General features: G+C 34.8%; 1 protein-coding gene across 6 annotated transcripts in view; it reads right to left on the bottom strand.

Moving 5' to 3' along the window:
- Positions 1 to 18,489, bottom strand: part of GTF2A1L (general transcription factor IIA subunit 1 like) — an 81,775-nt gene that overhangs the window by 19,659 nt on the left and 43,627 nt on the right. For 4 of the 6 annotated variants that reach the window (XM_031950464.1, XM_031950463.1, XM_031950460.1 and 1 more), the window contains 3 exons: positions 13,928 to 14,185; positions 13,452 to 13,541; positions 8,742 to 8,802 (listed from right to left, as the gene is read on the bottom strand). In XM_031950464.1, coding sequence (XP_031806324.1) covers positions 8,742 to 8,802; positions 13,452 to 13,541; positions 13,928 to 14,185 — 409 coding nt within the window. Of the gene's footprint in view, positions 1 to 7,846; positions 8,803 to 13,451; positions 13,542 to 13,927; positions 14,186 to 18,489 lie in introns of those variants that run through there. The other 2 variants (XM_031950465.1, XM_003758291.4) reach the window with 1 other exon arrangement.

The following is an 18,489-nucleotide window of genomic DNA, read 5'->3' as shown; positions in this document are numbered from 1 at the left end:
TTGGCTATAACAACACAAAAAAAGATCATCAGTGTGACTATATTGGACTTATATCAGAAATACTAGTGTGGTTCAATACCCCCCCCAAAAAAAGACATAAGATTATATTAATAACAAAAATAATTAATAATTACATGATTATAACAAGATGCTAAAAAGGCTTCAACAAAATACAACACAGGTTTCTGGGGCTTTTTTAATATTTGAAAGCATAAATGGACTTTTTCTTAATACAGTAAATAGCACCTATTCAAAGCTATGAGCAAATATCATATAAGCTGTAAAAGGTTAGAGGCATTTTCAACAACATCAAGCATAAAGCAAAATTACCCATTATTGCCACTATTACTTAACTTAATGCCAGAAAAGTTGACTATAATAATAAGACAAGAAAAAGAAACAGAATAAACAGACAAGGAAGAAATAAAATTATTGCTTTTTTAAAAAAATAATATGAATATCTAAAGAACCCCAAAGAATTAACTGAAAATAAATTTAAGAACATTGCAGAATATAAAACATTAGCATTTTTTATATTATCAACAAAGTCTAGTAAAAAGAGAGAATTATATTCAAATTAACTACAGAATGTACAAAATACTTGGGACTATATATATATATATATATTATATATATATATATGTATATGTTATATATATATATATAATATATTATATATATATATAAGAATTATCCATAAATATAAAACTTTTTATACAAATAAAGATAAAAATAATTTATTTGGTTATTAATTCCATCAGGGGTAGCTGTCACAATTTAATAAAAATTACAATACTATATAAATTTACTTATTCAGTGCTATGTCAATATAATTACCAAAGGATAACATTATAGACATAGGAAAATATTAACAAAATTTATCTCTAAGAAAAAAGTGCTAATCTTAAGAGAAATGATTTTTTTTAAATAAAGGAGGGAAAGAAGAGGAACTAGAAGTACCAAATCTCAAACTATACTACAACATAGTCATCAAAACTATTTCATACTTGATTTTTAAAAATAGAGGTCAATCAGTGAATTGTGATACTTATAGATAAGTGATAGTTTTATATACTGTGTATTCACAGTATATACACATACAACAAATACAATTGCAAATAAACCTAAAACTTCACACTCACCAATGAAAAACTGCTGGGGAAACTGGAAAGCAATTTGACAGGAATTAGATGTGGACAAATATCTCACAATCATTCAGATTGATAGAAGAGATTCATGATCAACTAAAGGTTATATTGAAACAATCACATTAGTTAAAATGGACAATTTTTATTATATAAAATTGAAAAGGTTTTGCACAAGCAACATCAATTCACCTAACATTAGAAAGGGGAGTATCATTGCAATAAGTTTGTCTGATAAAGATCTCATATCCAAGATATGTAAGGAAAATTATTCAAATTTGTAAGAAGCAGAGCCATGCCCCCAAAGCTAAAATATTAAAGGATACAAACATTTTTCAAAGAAAGAAATCCAAGCTATCAACAAAAATGCTCCAAAAAACTAATAATAAGAGTAATGCAAATATAAACAACTCTCAGGTACTACCTTCACAACGTTAAAATTGGCAAGAGTGGCAAAAAGGGAAATTTATAAATGGTAGAGTGGTTATAGTAAAAACACATCCATTATTAATGCAGTTTGGGAATTATGAATTGGTTCAATCATTCTGGAAAGCAATTTGGAATTATGCCTTCAATGATCAAAATGAGCATAACCTTTGACTTAGCAATATCCCTAATAAGATAGTATCCAAAAAATAACAATGAAAAAGGAAAATGATCCATATATAGCCTCCCCCAAAAGTCTTAGTGCAGTTCTAAGCTATTAAAGCTAGGAACTGTACTAAAAGTTTTGGAATAACCTATCTATATACTAAGTATTTACTCATGGCAAAGAACTTATAACAAACAGAGTTGTTGGAAGAACCATAAAAATTATGGCATAGAAATATAATGGAATATTATTTCACCATAAAATATGACAAAACTTCTAAGAAATAAAAATAATAGTTACCATTTATGTAACACTTTAAGAAAAAACTATAAGAATTAATGTAGAATGGAATAAGCAGAATCAGGAATACAATTTGTGCAATGATTTCAAATAGAAAAACCATTTTGAAAAACTTCATAAATCTGACCAACCATGATTCCAGAGGAATGATGATGAAGCATGATACCTACCTTTTAACAGAGGGATGATAAACTCAAAATACAGAGTAAGACACATTTTCAGATACAGTGGAAGCTTGTTTTCCTTGACTATGCTCAGCACATATTTAGCATTCATTAATGTTGATTATAAAGCCTTTCTTTTTCTTTTTTTCCCAGTGGAAAGGTGAGAATAAAGGATTATAGGGATAGAGTAAAAAGAAAGTAATTTTGAATTCTTAAATAGCAGAGAAAGAAGCACAAATAATCAGGACAGCTTTGAATGCTGCAGGCTGAACTTATTGTACACTTAAAGAGAAAAGCAGCTTTATGCAATAAAAATTTCACTTCCTCTACAATCCTCTTTCCGTCCTACTGTGTCTATGGAAATGCCCATTTCATCTGGTGTTAATTTCAGAATAAATTTTTTTAAATTATATTTTATCACTTATCTGGAAGTATCACATTCCCACCTTTCAGAAATCAAAATGTCAGTATTAGTTTAATTCAATACAATAAATATTTTAAAGAACATACCATGAGCCGAGTGTGGAAGACACAAAAGATGAAGCAAAATGCAGTCCCTGTCTTCAAGGGTCTTGTGTTCTTCTGGGAGGATACCACACATAAACAAGTAATTACATAGATGATGTGATGATAAGGGAAAGGACACTACCAGAAAGTACATTTCAGGAATAGGAAGCAATATGTACAATAACATCAAGTGATGTGTAATAGGAAGAAGGTCATTTTGGCTGAAATTTCAAGTGGGTAAACAGGAATAAGCATTTTTAAAAGTGAAAAGGTAGGTGAAAATAAGATTGGAAATTGCATTAAAAGCCAAGCCAACCCAAGCTTTTATTTTTTATCTTATCTTAAAGGTAACAAGGAATCACTGAAGATTATTTATCATGAGTAACATGACCAGGCTTGTGCTTTAAGATTATTTTAGTAGTTGAACAGAAAATGATTTGGAGGAAAAAGGGACAACGAACTTGGAGTCCACCCAGGACCTGATGAGCACCTAAAGCAAGAAAAGTAGTTTTCATGTGAGTAGAGAAAAAGAGGATGAATGCAAGACATATCACGGAAACAGAATCTGCTCCTTTTGCCAACTGCTTAGATACGTTAGGTGAAGAAAAGTGAAAACAAAAATGAATCCAACATTGGGAATCTGGATGATTTTATTCTGTCATGGAGGCCAGAAAAATGAAGCTACTGATGCTTATGTCATTCTTGCAGTCATCAAGTAGATAGTCATTCTTCATTGAGATGGGGGAAAAATGAAATAATATTTAAATTCACCTAATTTTCAAAATCTAAACATCAGATTTACTTTGTAATTGGTATATTCTAAAGTGATTATTAGTGTCTTTAATTTATAATATATAAACAATTTATTGTTTGATGGGTTTCTATATTTTATATAGATTTTTTTTTATTTGGGGTACTAGATACTAGTAGACTTCACTCAAAAAAAGCATTTAGGATTACTTTTACCACACTGGTGGATTAATCATCACCCAGAAAGAAATTCACTCAGGCTTTCATGTTAATGCCTGACGTCAAAGCAATGGAAAGAGTGGAAAAAGTGATGGCAAAGACAGATTGTAAAGCCATTATTTCAAATGTCAAATCTGTAATTACTATAGCAAGGAAGAGTAGATGCCCATTAACCAGGGACATTAAATAAATGGAAAATGCTTTGGGACAACAAATGTATTTCTTTTGTGCTTAAAAAAAAATCAAAATTATATTACCATAGTATAGCCAAAGTAATGATTGGGCTTGGGGAAGTTGGTTATTAAACTGTTTTGTGGCACATCTACGTCTAAAATATGGTTTATGGTTTGTAAAATTACACCTACATAACCTTTTCCTTCTACCCACCAGCAGATTTACTCAACTCTATCCAGCTTCTAGAGAGAGCATTCTCATTAGTTGCCAGGAAAAGAAAATCAACATATTCCAAATAATTACTTGCATTTCCTTCTGTCTTTTAATAGTCTATTAAAAGAATAGGAGACCTCTTAAAACTAATTTAGGTTGATGCTATTATTGCAATATCAATCAATCAACAAATTTTTATATGCCAGCAACTATGCTACGCACCGAAGAGACAAAGACAAAAATCCTTTTGTTCTTTGCACTTTTTCTTCATTTCTTTGGTTTGATATTATCAGACATCAACACAAGAACCTGAGTTTATTTTTAGGTAATGATCATCCCCATCAGTGTGATAAAATAATTCTCCTATTCTTGAAATCCATTAGTATCTATTTTTTTCCCAAAACCAAGTCCCTGCCTTCAGACACACACATACACACACATACACACACACACACACACACACACACTACTAACTTTTATGTTGATAATGGGAACTTGGAGTCAGAAAGATTTGGATGATTCTGACAATTATAAATTCAGTGACCATGATCTGGTCATTTTTATTATCTCTCTCCCCCAACCCATTTACTTCATCTGTAAAATAGGAACTGCCCTATGATATCTACCTCACTGGGCTATAGTGAAGATCCAATGATACAGACCATGTAAAAAAACTTTTAAAGTTTATATTATATAATTATCAGCTACTCTCATCATTAAGGGCAGTTAGGCAGTACAGTGAAGAGTGCCAGGTCTGGAGTCAGGAAGCTCAAGTTTAAATGTGACCTCAGACACTTACTTGCTATGTGAACCTGGGGAAGTCATTTAACCCTGTTTACTTGAATTTCCTCATCTGTAAAATAAGTTGGAGAAGGAAATAAACAAACTGCTCCAACAACTTTGACAAGAAAGCCCCCAAAGGAGCCATGAGCAGTTGGACATGACTGAAAATGACTAAACAACAATCACTATCATTTTAAGAAAAAAATAGTACAGAAGACCATTTGACAAAAGGCCAATGGGTAACCATTAATAATGTCAACAAGGTTCATTTTTTTAAGTCTATATGATATTGTTTATGGGTATAACTATCTTTATTTAAAAAAGTACTCCTCATATTCCAATAACAAAACTCTCTTGAACAGGATCTACCTGATGCAACATATACCATAATCCACTTCAGATATGTAATATTGTAATCAGTTTGCACTTTAATTTTAAATATTACTTTTAAAATCAAACATAAAGCAACCCTAGTACAAATTTAAAATCAAATCAGTAAGACCTGACTGCTGTCTCTGCAATGGCAAAATGGAAAGAATACTGGCATTGAAATCGGAAGCCCTGGATTAAAATCCTATCTCTGATGCTGCTAATGAGAAGTTATTCTCTGTCAGATTGCATGCATAACCTCATGCATAAAATGAGAGGTGTGGATTGATTGAATTGAGGTCCCTTCCATAAACTTTTGAACTTCCCTCTATGTGACCTTAAGGAAACTCCAAGCCTCCTTTTCTTCATCTGTAAAGCTCAGTTATTAAAAGGTTATTCATCAGTGAATTACATGCTGTCTTTTGGAAATCTTAAAACATTATATAAATATTTATGAGCTATCAAATAATTTTTTAATTATTCACTGATTTTTTTAAAAAGCAAACCCTCCTTCTTCCTTTATTAGAACAGATTAACTACTTCTTGGATTTCTTATTAGGACCTCAAACTCCATATGTCCAAAGCTAAACTCATCTTCTGGAAGGAGCTGGCTTGGCTGAAGTACCTATTTACAAAAATGGCCTTCCTTTTTTAGAGGCATGAAAAATGGAGAGATGTATCTCATTATCTTCACATTCTTCCCCTTCTCCCACAAATTACACATTTTCCTATGAATATATCATCATGTCAAAATGAAGCTAATCTAAGTGACCCTTCAATAAATCTTAAGTTAATGCCTTTTATAAGTTTTACAACTTAATACTATGATCTACACTGCAAGAAAAGTCTAGATCTGACAGATACTCCGATTTCTCCTGGCTACACTTTTTTGTTTGATGATGGATAAGGCACTCCAAACATTTAAGGACTGATGGTTGACTCTAAAAGAAATAATGTGTTCCCCAACTTGACCAACTGTCTTTTAATAAAGCTTTGAGTAATTCTGCCTGAGGGGAAAAAATTGTGTTTTTAATACCATCTTTCACAAAACTAATTTCCCATTTTTGACTTTCAGTCATGTCTAACACTTCCTGACCCCATGGCCCTTCTGTCCTCCCCTCTCTCAAAGTCTGTCCAAGTTCATGTTTATTATTTCTATGACACTATGCATCACATCTTCTGCCAACCCTTTTTCATTTTGCCTTCAATCTTTCCCAACAACAAGGTCTTTTCCAGTGAATCCCATATTGTCATCATGTGGCCAAAGTATTTAAGCTTCAGCTTTAGTATTTAGCCTTCCAGTGAATAATTTCCAGTAAATTAATTTCTTTAATTATTGACTGATTTGATCTTTTTGCTATCTAAAGGATTATTAGATTCAAAAGCATCAATTCTACAGGTCTCAACTTTTCTTATAATCCAACTTTCACAATCATATACCACTATTAGAAAAACCCTAGCTTTGGTTTTGTGAACAAGCTGACATCTCTGCTTTTTATTATGCTCTCCAGATTTACCAAAGCTTTCCTTAGAGAGGGTCTCTAATTTCGTGGCTATAGTCATCATCTGCAGTGATTCCTGAGCCCAAGAATATAAAGTCTGATGTTTCTTCCTTTCTTCTCCTTCTATGTGCCAGGAGATGAACCAGTTGCCAATATCTTTGGGTTTTTTGATGTTAAGCTTCAAGCCAGCTTTTACACTCTCTTCTTTCACCATCATCAAGAGGTTTCTTAATCCTTCTTGATTTTCCTCCATCAGAGTGGTGTCATCTGTATATCTCAGATTGTTAATACTTCTCCCAACAACTTGAATTCTATTTTTTGGCTTGTCTATTTCTTACTCTTTTTGCTACATTCTTGGGCTTGCTTGCTACATTAAACCCAATGCTAAACATGAAATAGTTACTTCTAAACTTATTCACAGTGGAATTTTAAAATGAAAATGGACCTTACAAATTATCCAATCCAAGTGAGACCCAAAAAAAACTTTGCCTAGGATTTTTAAAAATTCAAGTAATTACTTATTATGGAACTTCAAAAGTAACACTAGCCAGTCAACAACCATTTATTAATCAGTCTATATGTCAAAAATTGTGCTAAGCTCTGAGGAATACAAAGAAAGTCCAAAGACAGACTGTGAACTACTCGAGAGCAGGGACTAACACAGGAGAGTGTGAGCAAGTATATACAAACCATAACAATGAGAAACTGGGAATAATCAGTAGAGGGATGGCACTAGCATTAACAAAGATCAGAAAAGGCTTCCTGTAGAAGGTGTGAGTTGAGCTGGAGGAAATAAGGGAAGCTAGGAGATAGATGAGGAAGAAGACCATTTCAGGCATAAGAGATTATACTATTCACATTTCTATAGCACTTGAATGTTTTAAAAGTCCCAAGAGGTCCCATGACTCAAAATAAGCATTTGAATGTTTTTGTCCACTAACTAGTATTCATGATATCAACTACACTGATGAGTTTCCAGTGAATAATGCTAGGAATGGCTTGCCATGTAGGAGAGAAAGAGAGAGAAAAGGCAGAGAAAGTGATTCTGCATTGCTAATAGCTAAACAGGTTTATTATTTTCTTCTTCAATAAACAACAAATCAATGCCTCTCCCCAAATAAAAACTTCTACAAGGAAAAATTTCAATCACTTTAATTTAAGCTTGTAGGGGGCTGGGACAGAAATTTGACTGCTCAATAAAACTGCAACATTTTTATATAACGCTAAGTTAATATTCATTAGGATACATATCATATGAGAACAAATGGCTTTATTTTTTCTTCAAAAGCTCAGTATTTTTTACAAAGTGTCAAACGTGTTCAAAACTTATCATTTGAATTCCATAAGTAGAACTTGAAAAAATTCTAAATTCCAGATTTTTTTCTGAATTGCTTCAATAGTTTTATCACAATTCCATATGTTCCCACTTCACCAGTTTCACTATAGGCAATCCAAACTAGTCAAAATGTTTAGAGTAAGAGCATTAACCCTCCTTGTGAAAAATATTTGCTATTTCACTTTGAACATTACCACTGCATCTTTCTCAACTTCCTCATCCTTTCTTCTAAACAAACAAAAAGAGATAAATCACTAATTACTGACATGTATTTTTTAATCAAGGAGAAGAAACCAGAAATGACTTAAAATAATGAAAAACTAGGCCATTCTTCCTGTTGTACTATTGTTTCTGAAACAATTACCGACAATCATCATCAATTTGGAAATCAAATAAAGCTAACTATCTATATTTTAGAGAATACAGATAATGGGAAGAATCAGTTAACTCATAGGAACAAACCAAGAAAAGAAATAATTGCCATTTATCTACAATGTAAACACACAGGTTCTTCTAGTTTTGTACATTAGCAATCTTTTGGTAAGCTATTTATTTTAAACAAAAAATTTTCAGAATATTTAATATACTCTCACTGGTGTCTACATAGACATAAAGAGCTGATAAGCAGAGAACACAAGATTTACCACTCTGCATCTCCAATGGCTTTGGCAAACACATAGTCTTTACCTCCAAAGCACATTACACCATCTTTCAAGTAAAATTTCCATTTGTTTTTGCTTCGATGAATCTGGAAAACAAAAAGAAATAATGTAAAGATTACATAAAATTATCCATAAAACAGAAAAAAACTTTACAAGTTAAATGAGTTTAAGTGTTCCTTTGCTAAATAAATTGCTCTTTACAAATAATCATTAATAAAAATTTTAAAAAGGAATGTGTATCACACAGGAAGATTTCACTCCACACCTTACATCATTTTTCAATTCAACAGGATTTAGCATTTAACACACACTACACACTATTCCCAAAAACAAGTTCTCAGGGAAAAAAAGACACAATAACTTCTATATATCTCACATTCAAAAGACAAAGACTACCTGCCCCAGAGAAGAGGAGCCAGCAAAGGAGACTGGAAAATAGCAGTCAGGTAAGAGAACAGAAGAGAATGTCACAAAAACCTGGTCAGAAGAGAATATCAAGAAGAATGTGATCAACAGCATCAAGGGACTGAGAAAAGGCCACTAGATATGGCAGATTTAGAGGGAGCAACTTCAGTGGCATGGGGAAGTCAGAAGCCAAAAGGCAGGGTTTAAAAGAGAAGAGGAAGCAGAAACACCCTCTGTGGGGGCTTTCTTGAGTTTAGCCTCAGCAGAGAGATATAGGGTGATCACTAGCAGACGTTGATGGATAAAAGTCTTTGAGATTGGAGGAGACATAAGTATGTTTGTGGCCAGGAGACAGGGAGAAACTGAAGATAAAAAGAAGGATGATGGAGGAGGCAATCTGTTGAAGAAGACAAGGGTGGAGGGGATCACTTGTGCACAGAAAAAGGATGGCTGGACAGAGAAGGACCACTTCTTTCTGTGAGACAAGGGGAAGGAAAAGAGGGCAGAACATCTGGGTGACATGAAATGAGGAGGCGGCAAGACAAGGGAACTCGGTGAATGGCCTCGATTTTTCAGTAATTTATGAGCCAAAGTTCTCAATGTTCGATGAACGGGGAAAGAAAGGCCATGGAAGGTTTGAGGTGAGATGAAAAGCCCTGGAATATCTGCTATAGGGAGAGGAATCATGAGTTAAAAAGGAAGATATAGGGGCAGCTAGGAGGTGCTGCAGATAGTTCCTCCTGACTTCAAGGCTGGTGCTCTAAGTTCAAATCTGATCTCAGGCACTTAATGCTTCCTAGCTGTGTGATCCTGGGAAAGTTACTTAACCCCAATTGCGAAGAGGAAGAGGAAAAAAGAAAGTAAAGTATAAAAAGATCACCTGGCAGAAATGAGGCCCCAGTTGAGGTTATATAACATAAATCTGTAGCAGACAAGTCAGAAGAGTGTCATTTAGCAGCATATGTGTAGGAGTAAAGGCAGCAGATGGCGGAATGAATATCAAGATCAAGGCTTAGCAGAGCAAATTGGAGATATAATAAGTGATCAAGGGAACCAAGAGAAGAAGACAATGTCAAGGTGGAGTTTCCATTATAATATGAACATAGAAAGTACAAAAAGTACAAAAGGGAAGGAAAACAGTTATCAAAAACATTTTCTATTTACCAATACTTACCCATTCTCCCAAGTCCCCAACTGTGAAATCTAGCAGTAATCTATTATACTCCTCTAATTACTTATATCCAATTTTCACCAAGTCTTATTGATTTTTCCATTTTTCAGCTGCCACCACCCTCGTCCAGGTGCCCACCATCTCATGCCTGGATTACATGTTTTGCTCCTTACCTCAAGATGTCCCTTGAAATTCATCCTGTATACTATTATTCTTTTTGAAACATTCCTTCATAATGTCACTTTGTTGCTCAAATTATGAATTCCCTACTACCTATTATCAAGTTCAAACTCATTAGCCTAATGTTTAAGAGATCCTAACTATCCAAATATCTCCTAATATATCCAGAAGTATAACTCTTTCAGAAAGGTTTGTCCTAACCATCCTGGAATGGTTCTTATTTCTATGCTCTGTTCCTGATATTACCCTGCCATAGCAAACTTCCTCTTCTCCCTAATTCTTCGAAAGAAAGGGGCAGGGAAGAAGTTGGGGAAAAAGTTGGCAATCCAAGTTAAGTGACTTGCTCAGGATCACGCTGCGAGTGTCTGAGGTTTGAATTCGGGTCCTCCTGATATCAGGACCAGTGATGATTTAAGGTCCAAATCAAGTTCCATCCAATTTCCTTTATTAAGGCCTTCCTAATAAGTATATCTAGTGAAGATCTAAACAGTACAGACAATGTTAAGGTCCATAGTTAAATACACAAACGGTTCTTCTATAATGAAACATATTCCCCCCCCAAAAAAAAAAAATCACCCTACTAGGCAATGAAATGCTAGGCTAATGCAATGAAAACAACAGAGCTTACTGAGAAAGTTAGGGGTATGTGACTCAAAAACTTCAATGATACATAAAAAAATAGGAAGCTAATTTTTTAAAAAATAGCACAATTTTGTATATGGTAAGAAATTCTTAAATATTATAATAAATAGTGGGAACATGAGTAACCTCAGGCTGCTGTTGAGCCAGAGGCCATGGGAGCAGGAAATAAGGTAGGGTTGGTGCCTACTTCTCCTGCCCACATCTCCTACTGTACCAAAAGAAATGCAATTAATGACAACTTGACCAGAAAAGACTTGAAGTTTGCTTGTGGAAATGGGTACCAGAAGGTTGCAGCCTGTGAGTGATTGTGAAGGAGTACAATTTTCTGCATTCTTTTTGTTTCTCGCAAAAGAAATTGTAAAGGAGCAAACTAGAGAGTTGATTATGCTCTCATCCCTAAGATAGCAATCACATTCGAACAAAACTAAATTTTCCAAACAAGCATTATAGCAGAACCAACTGGATACGATTCTTGTCATAACATTCTATATTACTGAGTAAAACCTGGTATGACCCAAGTTCCCCTTATTCTGGGAGTTTCTGGGTAAGACCAGAAGGATCTCACGCTACTAATTCTATATATCACATAATCTGAGAGCCTGGACTCAGGACTGTTTATAACAAGTCTCAAGTACATATACAAAAAAAGAATTTAAATGAAAGAAAATGCTAATCAGACTAAGTCCAGCCATGCATGAAGAACAGAAGTCTCTTCTTTTGTGAAAAAATTTCTTAAAGAGACATTTTCCTGTTTGGGTCTGCTCAACAGGGCTCGAGAGGGAGAAAGGTGAGCACATGCCCAGAAGAGAGAGATAAAAGACAGCACTTTAAAGAGTAGAGGACAGCACTTACCCAGAACACTTGCCAACAATTTCTCTGACCTTCTTTTGCACTTATGACACAATCCTTTGGTTTTTTTTTCATGGGCTCTAATTTCTTAAAATCAACTAAATTCAAATAGCAATGTAAATATAATTTTCATACAAATTTCCAAATATTTACAGTCTTATTTTATCAGACTTTAAGTCAGGGATTCTGTCTTCCTTCCAAACTTTGCCACTATTAGTCAATAGCTAATGACAGACACTAAGTATTAACTATTCAGCACTCAATTTTCTGGTGTTACAAAGAGTTAGTTATATTAGTTGTCAAGAGCTAAGACCATACTCTACCTTGAGACAGCAGGAAAGATTTATTAAGAATTTGTTTTGAAATTAATTTATCATTTTATTTATCTAAGGAATCTGTTGTTTTGGTAATGCATACTAATAATTTATACAGGATTCAAGGCCTTCAAACCCTTGTATTACATTCATTCCTCTTCATGAAGTTTATGCCCAAGACATCTAACCTACTTTCTTTCTCCCTCCCTATTCTCCAGGGCTAAAATGTCATCTCCTCTGCCCTCTTCACTAAGCGAATTCTTATCAATGCTTTAAATTCTAATTCAAATGATAATTCCTCCATGGAACTTTTTATTTCTAGTCCTCCATAGCTAGTGGAGCACTTTATTTTGTGACTTCACTTATATAACAGTGAATCTTACAATTAATATTTTATTTCCCTAAGGCATCATAAGCACCATTAAAAGAGGGCCAAGAACTCTAGAACCTAAAGTCAATATTAATATTTTGTATATACCACAATACTAAAGGCATAGTTCATATATGGCCTTTACATTTTCAAATGCTTGTTGAATCAAATTTTATGATTCTAAATTCAAAGAAATGAGAGACAATCACATGTCCAGAGACTAAAAAAGAAGACAACTTGAAATGGAAGCTCTCAAAATGAATCTGAGAGTTGTTTTAACTATAATAGGGAAAAGAAGAGAATCAAAAAAGATTTCTATTCTAATCAGTTCAAATAATGGTGACTGACAACAGAGAGGAAAGAGAGCTGCTCAATTGTCTTATTTAAGCTTTTTATTTCTCCCAATGCCACACATTCCACTGTATACAGTGTAGATGCTTAATAAACATCTGTTCAACTGAATTATTCTTCCTGACCACCCACAGCATTGGTCTAAATCAAGCATGTTTAGCATTTAATTATTTTTCAATTGAGTAATTTGTCATGTACTGTTTTAGATTTTTCTCTAATTGCTGCATGTTTTTCCAATTTCAATTTCTTTATCTCCCAAAACTTGATTTAGTATTTAGTGCCAGGATCAGAGGAAGCCTCCAACATATACTTATTCTAACAGCCTCTTTCAAGGATAACGTAAGTTATATGCTAAGCAGATGCAACTAGTAGTTTTCCCATCATAATTAACATGACTTCTGGATACATCAAATTTCATTAATGAAGCTAAGGGTGGAGAAATGCATACTGTACCTTGTCATATTGACAGACTATTACATTATCCGTGTCAAACAGGTCTGGCACATCCTGCTCACTAACATCATCCCCAGAATTTAAAGGGTCCTAAAGAGTAAAGGTGACCATATTAAATAGTTTTTACTAGATTTAAAAAGCAAAACAGAAACCTACTGCTGCTTTAAAATGCTTGCTAACTTTATAATTCCCATCCCTATCTTCCTTTAACCCTCTCCTGATTCCCTCAATGTCTCTATATCTAAGCAGGATAGGTAAGTGATGTTTTAAATATTGTTGTAACACTATTGTTAATTGCACTTTATAAATTTTTTTAAATGACCATTTTACCAAGTTAAAAAATCCTCTTCTCTCCCCCACCTCAAGTTTAAAAAGAGAAATTACTCTTCTTATTAACTTTTTAACCTTAGGGGCCTAACTGATAAATCTGTTTTACATGTAATAAAAAAAAGTCATATCATCAAAATAATCATCACCTCCTCTACAATGTCTATTTGGGGCTCTTCATTATCACTGCTATTAGTGGTTGAATCTTCATTTGAGATACTATCACCTTCTTCTTCAAGAACTTTCAGATCTTCTGCATCAATAATACCAAGAAATTCATTCTCATCCACATCTCTCGTACTCCCTATTTCTTCATTTGATGATGTATCTCCAGTTCCATCTATTTGGATAATTTCTTTAATGTCATCAATTGTTTGTATACTCAAATCCATTTGTGTACTGGATTCCTATAAAGAAAATAATATGTAGGATGTGAAATAAAGATATTTTGCTCAAAATTTTAATGGTCAGAAGATATGCACAAAAAATCTTCAAATTCAACTGTAAACTCAACAATCATTTGAAACAATCTTCTAATATTAAGAGAAACTAAAATTGAAACAACTGAAGTTTGACCTTACATCCAGCAAAATGACATGGATGACAAATGATCAGTGTTGGAAGAACTATGGTAAAGCAGGCATACTAACAAAGTTAGTGAGCAGTAAATTGGCTCAACCATGCTGGAAAACAATTTTAAATTATTTGAGAAAACATCACTAACTCACAACCTTTTAGCTAGAGCAGAAAAAAGAATAAAGACATAAAGAATGATTTTGTATATGACAAAATATTCATAGTACTATTTTTTGTGGAAGAACCAGAAAAAAGAATATCAATTTTGGATGAAATAGCTAAACAAGTTGGATACATCAATATATATCACTGTGCAATAAGAACAAATATGAAAAATTTAAGGTTCATATGAGCTAAAACAGTATGGAATAAACAGAAAGAGAAAAAATATATACACTAGTACATCAAAATTAATGGAAAAGAACTCTAAAATGAAAATATACATCTCAAAACCATAATTACAAATTGGTCCTTCTCCACAAGAAAAGGTATCTGCCTCATTTCTTAAAAGACACTGTTTTATGGTTGTACAATAGAGCATCTGCTCTCAGGCATGGTCGGGAATTGTTTGGTTTTGCTTAAGTCTTCTTATTTGGAAAGGTTGGGGAGGGTTAGGAAGAATATAGGCATAAATGGCTAACATAAAAAACAAAAAAGTATATAAACATATCCACATACATCCACATATGTTTTATTGGTGCCATATATGCTTTACCTCCCAAACTACTTTGTATTTATTCTTCTTATATCAACTCAGTTCACTCCCTTTCACACATTCTCTTATCTAGTTACACTAATCCCCTTGACGTCCCACAAACACAACATACTTCCTGACTGTCTATTTGTACTTTCTTCAAGTCTCAGGTGAAGTTTCACCTTCTACAAGAAGGTGAAGAAAAGACAATCTCAGTTTATTCCCTCTGAGATCACCCTCATTTATCCTGTCTACCCAGTTACCTGCATGCTTTCCCCCAATAGACTGTGAACAACTTGAGAGCAGGTATTGCCTTTCATCTTTCTTTGAATCCACAGCACGGGGCATGGCACGTAGCAGGCATTTCATAAAGGTTGATATGTGCTTATATTTGGGAGGCAGGGGCATGTGGGCTATCAGGGAAGACAAGTACTTCTGCTCTGAGGGATGCTCCACATGTACAATGGCCACCCCCCAGTAAGACTATCTTGACAGACAAGCTAAAAAAAAATCAGATTGATGACGATGATGGACTCAAACCTGGCAGTAAGTTGGGGGGGGGTGGCTACCTCAAGATCAGAAAACTTTCCCCCATGTAATGGGCAGGTGAGAACAATTTGTTCCAATGACCTTCATGCCTCAAGCAGGCAGGTACTGTGAAGGCCTTAGAGCTTGGTCAGACACTGAGATGCTAAGGTCAAATACTGACTCCAGAAGTCATTGCTAGTCATCTTGACTTTCTGTCTTGCCACTGGACTTCAATGACTCTGGAAGAGACAGTAAGGCCCAACAACTTCGAGCAACTTTGCCTCACTTAAATCCAACTTATGCAGAGGTCAAAAGACATGATTGATACTGTTTTACTATTTTACTATAGCATTGTTTTTACACATTTATTATCCAATATTTTTACTATTTTATTTACCTACCTTGAAGTTCTGAGGCAACAGACTAGTGATGAAGCAACAGGTATGAATATGCTGGGAACTGTGGTCACAAGCCTAAACAGAAGCAGCCCATAGCATAGTATCTTCTTACTGAAGCAGCAGTGGGATTCAGCAGGCCCTTGGAGCCTTCTTAAGGACCATAACACTCACCTCCTGATATCAGAAAGGAGCTAAAAAAGGTGCCCTAAAAATTAACTGTTTCACCTAACTCTAGCTGCCTTACCACAAGAGGTGGGGAATCCTACCCTGAAGTCAAAACACAAAAGCACAGACAAAAACTTTTTGCAAAGATGATTCTACTCACAATTGGTACATGGAATGTGCGAATGCTTATGGAAAATATGAAATCCAGAAGACCTGAAAGATGAATAGCTTGTTGCAAGAGAACTATGTAAGTATCACATCCAAATGATAGCCCTGAGTGCAATAAGGCTAGCAAATGAAGAACAGCCTAACAAAATTGGAACTGGAAACCTGTTTTTCTGGAGTGGTCACAGTGACAGGGAACACTGTGAAATTAGTGTAGGTTTCAAAATAAAATTTGATCTAGACAATAAACTTGTAAGCCTCCCAAAAGGAGGCAAACCTAAGTAAGAAGATGAGCTTTTAATTCTGGGCAATTACAATGCTACAGTAGGAACAGACTATTAGATAGGGCAGAGAATACTTAGGAGGAATGGAGTCAGAAAAAGCAATAATAACTATCACTTACTTATTAGTAAAGACTTGTGTCTCTCATGATCTTATCACCAACACTGTGTTCCATTTACTTAAATTCAATAAAACCATGTGGATGCACCCTTGTGGCAAGCAATGGCATTTAATAGACTATGACATTGCAAGGAAAAGAGATACAGATATGAAAGTGACAAAGGTGATATGTGGTACAGAGTGCTAGAACAATCATAGACATATTCTCTCCAATTCTGGAGCATTAGTAGCTCCCAGTACTACTGGGAACAGTAGTCCCAAGGCAAAATACCAGAAGACAATATCAACAAATGAATGTGCTTCTCCATGGGAGAGCTCTTTCTGGCTTATTTGGAAAGAAAGCTCACCAACACACAGTTGGCAACAGTGGTGCAGAAAAGGAATTTCAAAGATTTGGTATAAAGCACTGCATTTACTCATCTGGACCAGAACACTTTCAAGGATCAAAACCTGTGTGATGAAAATGATGGGGAAATTCAGAAAGTAGGAAGTAAAAAAAAAAAATGAGAACTCTACAGAGTCTATCAGCAGGATAGTTCATCCACCTCAACATTTAACTCTATCAAAAATAATGTGCAATCAAAGCTTAGAAAAGTGGTGGGTGCTTGGCTCAGTAAGAAATCCAGATGAAGTTCACATTTGCACTGATAATAACAATCCAAAGGCATTTTTTCTTATGATCTGAAGGCTATTTATGAGCCAACGACCTCTGGTGCATCTCAACTACTCAGCCATGATAGAACCATACTGATCCATGATAAGGACATGATCCTGAAGAGATGGGCTGAACACTTCCATAATATTCACAACAGACCATCTACAATGAAGTCTGAAGTCACTGCCCATTTACCTCAGATTGAAGTTAATCTCTCTCTCTAGTACAACTTCCAACTGAAGAAGAGGTTTTGAATATCACTAGACTCCTCTTGTGTGGCAAAGCACCTGGGGCTGATTCCATGCAGCAGAGACCTACAAGACAGGGGGTGAACTGCTCATAAAAATGCTGACTGAAATCTTCCAAGCTATATGAAAAGAAGAGGTTATTCTCCAGAAGATCAGCAATGCCAGATTATTCAACTACATAAAGGAAAATGAAATAAGTTGTACTGTAACAATCACAGTGGGGGGAGAAGGAATCTTCTCAGTCTCTGCCAGCAAGTTCTCCTAAACAGACTGATCCTTCACCTGGAATACGGTCTTCAAGTATAGCTTCAGAAAGAGCTGAAGAACAGTCAACTTGATGTTTACTTCTCAACAACTTCAGGAAAAATACCAAAGGCACAACATAGTCTATGCACAATGTTCATCAATCTGACCAAGGCCTCTGATACCCTCAATAATGGAAATCATGGCAAAACGTCGTTGCCCGGAGAAGTTCATCAGTGTGGAATGCCAGTTTCATGAGGGCGTGCTTGCAGGGATTCTGGATGATCAAAGCAGGTCTCATGCTTTGCCAGTCAGGAGTGAACCAAGGGCGAGTGCTTGCTTTATACCTTTTTAACATGATGGTTTCAATTGTATTGTCAGGATCAAGGCCAACTACCACACTGATGATAAATTATTGAAAAGGCTGCCCAAGTCCAGACTAAAATATATAAGCTTTTGTTCACAGACAATCCTGCACTCCAAGATTGTACACAACCAAGAACAGAGCGATTCTCTGCTGCCTGTGCTGATTTTGGCCTAACAACTGGCCCCAAGAAAACCAAGATTCTCCACAAGCCATCCCCACCCATGAATGCTGGGATCATCAGTTCTAGCAAACAGAGAAATATCAGATGCT

This window comes from Sarcophilus harrisii, chromosome 2 (genome assembly GCF_902635505.1).
Source record: "Sarcophilus harrisii chromosome 2, mSarHar1.11, whole genome shotgun sequence".
Classification (NCBI taxonomy): Eukaryota; Metazoa; Chordata; class Mammalia; order Dasyuromorphia; family Dasyuridae; genus Sarcophilus; species Sarcophilus harrisii.
This window is presented reverse-complemented; position numbering and strand designations above follow the sequence as displayed.